Raw genomic sequence first — 4,030 nt, 5'->3', positions numbered from 1 at the left:
CCCCCCCGCCACCACCAACCCCTGTGGCCCCCGGCCCCAGCCACACTACCTGCAAGCCTGGGAGCCCATGGTCTCCTTTCTCTCCTTTGACCCCTGGTGGACCCTGGAGGGGGATGATGGGCTGGACAGTGAAGCGGAGGGGGCACAGGGCAGGAGGGCGGGGAATGGGTGACACTTACCACAGGGCCCGGGACTGCGCGGCCTTGGGTCCCCGGTGACCCCTGCTGGCCTCCAGGACCTTCTGGTCCCATCTGTCCGGGTGGCCCAGGCTCTCCCTGGAGACACAGGCAGTGGGGAGGGCCTGAAAAGATTGCGCTGGCTGCTCTTCCTCTGGTCCCTCTGGGTCACAGCCCGCCCTCCTGGCCCTCTGGGCATTCAGGCCCAGGCCCACTTGCAGACATCTCCACTAAAGAGGCAGGGGCAGCCCCAGCACCCTCACTGCCCACCCTGGGAGGGTCTGGGAGCACCCACAGTGGGGGCTGCAGCGCCAGAGAACGGCCGAGCCAAGCCTGTGAAGCCAGTTCCAACCAACCCCACCCCAGCCCTCCCCTGCCCAACTCTGGGTTCCAACGGGGATGTGGGGGGCGCTGCAGAAATCACTGAGGAAAAGCCAGAGACCCCCCCACAGGCCAACTGTATGGAAGAGACAGAAGACTTTCTCAAGCCCTGGACCCCAAAACACTAGACTCAGGTTTTATGGGAAATCCAACCCTGTAGGGCAGACACTGCTGCTGTTTAAACCCAAATTATCTTTTGAGCAAAGCAAATAGAAGTTCCAAACACTATAAAGAAAACTGCGACAGTCTTATTTATAAGCACCAATGCAAAATCCAAAACAAAATGTCAGCAAGCTGAACTCTGCAGCACATGACATGGATAACAAGAATTCAGCGACCATGTCAGATTTTCGACGGATGCAGGAATCATCCAGTATTTAGGGATATCCTACAATTAATAGCTCAAAAGGCACAGTCATTTCATTATGTCCATAACAGCACTAGAGCTTGTTTAATGAGCATTCTTGATGTTTTAAATCTAATAAAATAAGAGTGGATGGACTTCACTACCACATGACAAAATGCACCTGTCTCCGCTTCCAGGACAGCATTTTAACGGTCAAATGCTAGAAGCACTTTTGTTAAGCCAAGGAGAAAATGAGACTGTCTGCTACCACCACTGCTTTCTGACAAAATTCTGGAGTATTCACCAACACCATTAGATAAGAAAAAGAAATTCGAGTGATCAAGATCGAAAAGCCAAAGGTGAAGTGTTTCTTTGCAGGTGATGTCACTGTAAACCTGGAACACCCAAGAAAATCATAAAGAAGATAATTGAGAAAGAAACCTGTGTGAAAATAATGAGGTAGAAGCTGTAATGAGAGAAAAGACCTAACTTACAATAGCAACAAAAAAGAGGAACTACGTAGGGACGAAGGAGAACTGAGCGCGTCTATAGGAAGAGACCATCCCCACGCTGTACTGAGGGCCACAAAAGGCCCTGTGAACAAATGGCAGGATGGCCGTGTTTTTGGATGAGAAGATTCAACACCATAAAAACGTCATCTGTTCCCGAGTATGTCTATAAAGCGAACGCGGTTCCAATAAAAACACCAACTGATTGTTGAGGTTAAACGGAGAAGTTGATTCTACAGTTCACTGAACAATGAAATAACCAAAGAGAGCCAGGAAAAAAATTCTGGGGGAATAAATAAAAAAGAGGACCAGCCCGCCTGGCATCAAAATTTTAAAGAAATCTGTAATAATTTAAGAAGCACTGCCCTTGCATGTGAACAGCAGACAAATCAACGGGATGGATTTGGAGCGCCTGAAAACCCCCAAAATACACAGGGGCCTTGGGACATCACAAGAGCAACAGCGTTTAACTTCCCCGAGGGGCTGGCTGTGTAATGAAAGACTCAGGCCACCACGGGGGTCTGTGAAGAGGTCAAGCTGGAGTGCTCCCGGTCCTGTCCTCTCCAGCATTGTAACAAAATCAGCTCTAGAGGAATCCACCTGGGAGTACTGAAAGGGCCTGCAAGCACCAGGAGGAACCAGGAGGGGGCGCTCTCTACCCTCAGAGTAAGGAAGACCCTTTAAAACAGGATACAGAATTCAGAAGCCATAGAACAGAGCACCAACACGGACTCCGTAAAAGTTATCTTAAACTCTGTATGGAAACGCACATCGCCAACAAGGTCAAAAGACAAGAAAATGCCAAACGCAGTCAAAACTCACATCACAGACACAGGGCTGGTTCCAGCAAGTAAAAAGCGTGCCCACAATTATTAAGAAAAATAACAGTGCAGAAGTCAGAGGACATTTCCAGCAAGAAAACATTGGCAACTTTCAAAGGACGTTCACGCTGCTTGGAAGAGAAATGCATTTTCATCTATCAGATGGCTCCCGAAGCAGCCGGTTACACAAGATGGGGGTGGGAAGCCAGTGCTGGCTTGTCGCGGGGGAGCACCTTGCATGGCTCTGCGGGGCCAGTCTGGGGACATCCACCCCAAAGCACAGGGGCCCGCGTGTGCCCTTCCACCCAGCAACTCTCCTAGGGAATCTGAGCCTGGGATGTGCTTTCAGGCGCCAGCACAACCACAGACAAAGGGAAAAGGCAGTGCAGGTGCAACAGGACAGCCCCGCCAGAGCCAGGCACACGTCTGTGCTCACGGGGATGTGGAACTCTCCGGAAGGCTGCCGGGAGAGAGGTGGGTGTCGGGGTCGGAAGGAGGATGGCCTCGCTGCACGCCGACCACACTTTTGGCATCTGTGTCACGCTTGTGCAGTACCATGGTTTAGGTAAATGCTTAGAATCGAGCCCGGAGGGCAGCCCTCTCACGTCTGGGGTGGGGCGCTGCTATCATTGCTGGGTGCACTGTCTTCCACATCCCTCTCCGCAGAACCAGAACCCCCACCCCCGAAACACCTCCCTGCACGCCGCGCATATGCTGCTACATCTGAAAATACTTTGTGGGCCTAAGCTCCCGGGCCCAGCCCAGTACACAGAAGGCATCTGGCTTGTGCCTGCCCCGTAGAAATCAAGGGCGGCCTTCAGGGCTGACAGGACAGGTGGCCTCACCTCCCCAAGCCTCAGATTCCCCCGTCAGGCCATGGGGTTCATCCTCCCTATCTGGGTGAAAAGGGGACTTCCACCGTAACCAGGCCCAGGCCAGGCGCCCAGCAGGCACATGGGAGAGGCCAGTCCAAACCCCCTGGACCCCTGGGGTGCTGGGGTCCCTGCCTGTCTGCAGTTTGGGGAGACCCCGCCCTGCCTAGGGAGGCTACATGCAGCTCCCTGCACTCTCAAGAACGCCCTGGGAGGGGTGTCCTCCTCTGGCAGGTAGGATCCAGGCCCCCCACCTCCCAGGACTCACCAAAAACTTACCCTGGGCCCTGGGAAGCCCTGCTCTCCTGGAGTGCCGTTCCTCCCAGGGAGGCCCTGCAGGGGCACAAACAGGGCTAAGCCCCCAGAACCACCCCAACCGAGGTACAGGGGCACGGACCAGCCGCTCAGCCCCATGCCGGGTCCACGCTGAGCACCGAGCCCCACCCAGCCCTGGTCTGTCCACTGCTGTCATGGGGAAGGAAAGGGGCTTCCAGGGCAAGGACACATGAGCCTGTCCTTCCCTCTCACAGTCAGGCATTCCACGTTCAGACCCCGGCCCCCTAAGCAGACAGGGCTGTGGACACTGTGCTCAGAGTGAGTGTGCTTGGCCAGTCCCAGGGAGCCAGCTCTGGAAGCCCCAGCCATCACCTGCGGGGTGCTGGAACCTTGGGGTGAGCAGAGGCAGCTGCAGCCATGGCAGGTCCAATGACCTCTCAGGTCCCCATGGCAGGGGTCCAGGCCTGGGCAGAGGGACTCTACAGCTCCTGCTGCAGGTGAGCTGCGCTGCCAGCACCCAGGACAGCGGCCGTCCGAGTGGCTGTGACTCACAGCCGGCCCACATCACACCCTGCAGCCACAGCACTGTTCTGGATCCCAGTCGCACCTGGACCTGTCCCAAGCCTCACACTTCAGAAACACTGGATTC

General features: G+C 55.0%; 1 protein-coding gene across 2 annotated transcripts in view; it reads right to left on the bottom strand.

The window, feature by feature from the left end:
- COL20A1 (collagen type XX alpha 1 chain) overlaps window positions 1-4,030 on the bottom strand; it is a 41,487-nt gene that overhangs the window by 5,077 nt on the left and 32,380 nt on the right. For both annotated transcript variants that reach the window (XM_023183262.1, XM_023183263.1), the window contains 2 exons: window positions 3,385-3,438; window positions 50-103 (listed from right to left, as the gene is read on the bottom strand). In XM_023183262.1, the coding sequence (XP_023039030.1) occupies window positions 50-103; window positions 3,385-3,438 (108 nt within the window). The remainder of the gene's footprint in view (window positions 1-49; window positions 104-3,384; window positions 3,439-4,030) is intronic.

Source organism: Piliocolobus tephrosceles, chromosome 20, assembly GCF_002776525.5.
Source record: "Piliocolobus tephrosceles isolate RC106 chromosome 20, ASM277652v3, whole genome shotgun sequence".
Lineage (NCBI taxonomy): Eukaryota > Metazoa > Chordata > Mammalia > Primates > Cercopithecidae > Piliocolobus > Piliocolobus tephrosceles.
This window is presented reverse-complemented; position numbering and strand designations above follow the sequence as displayed.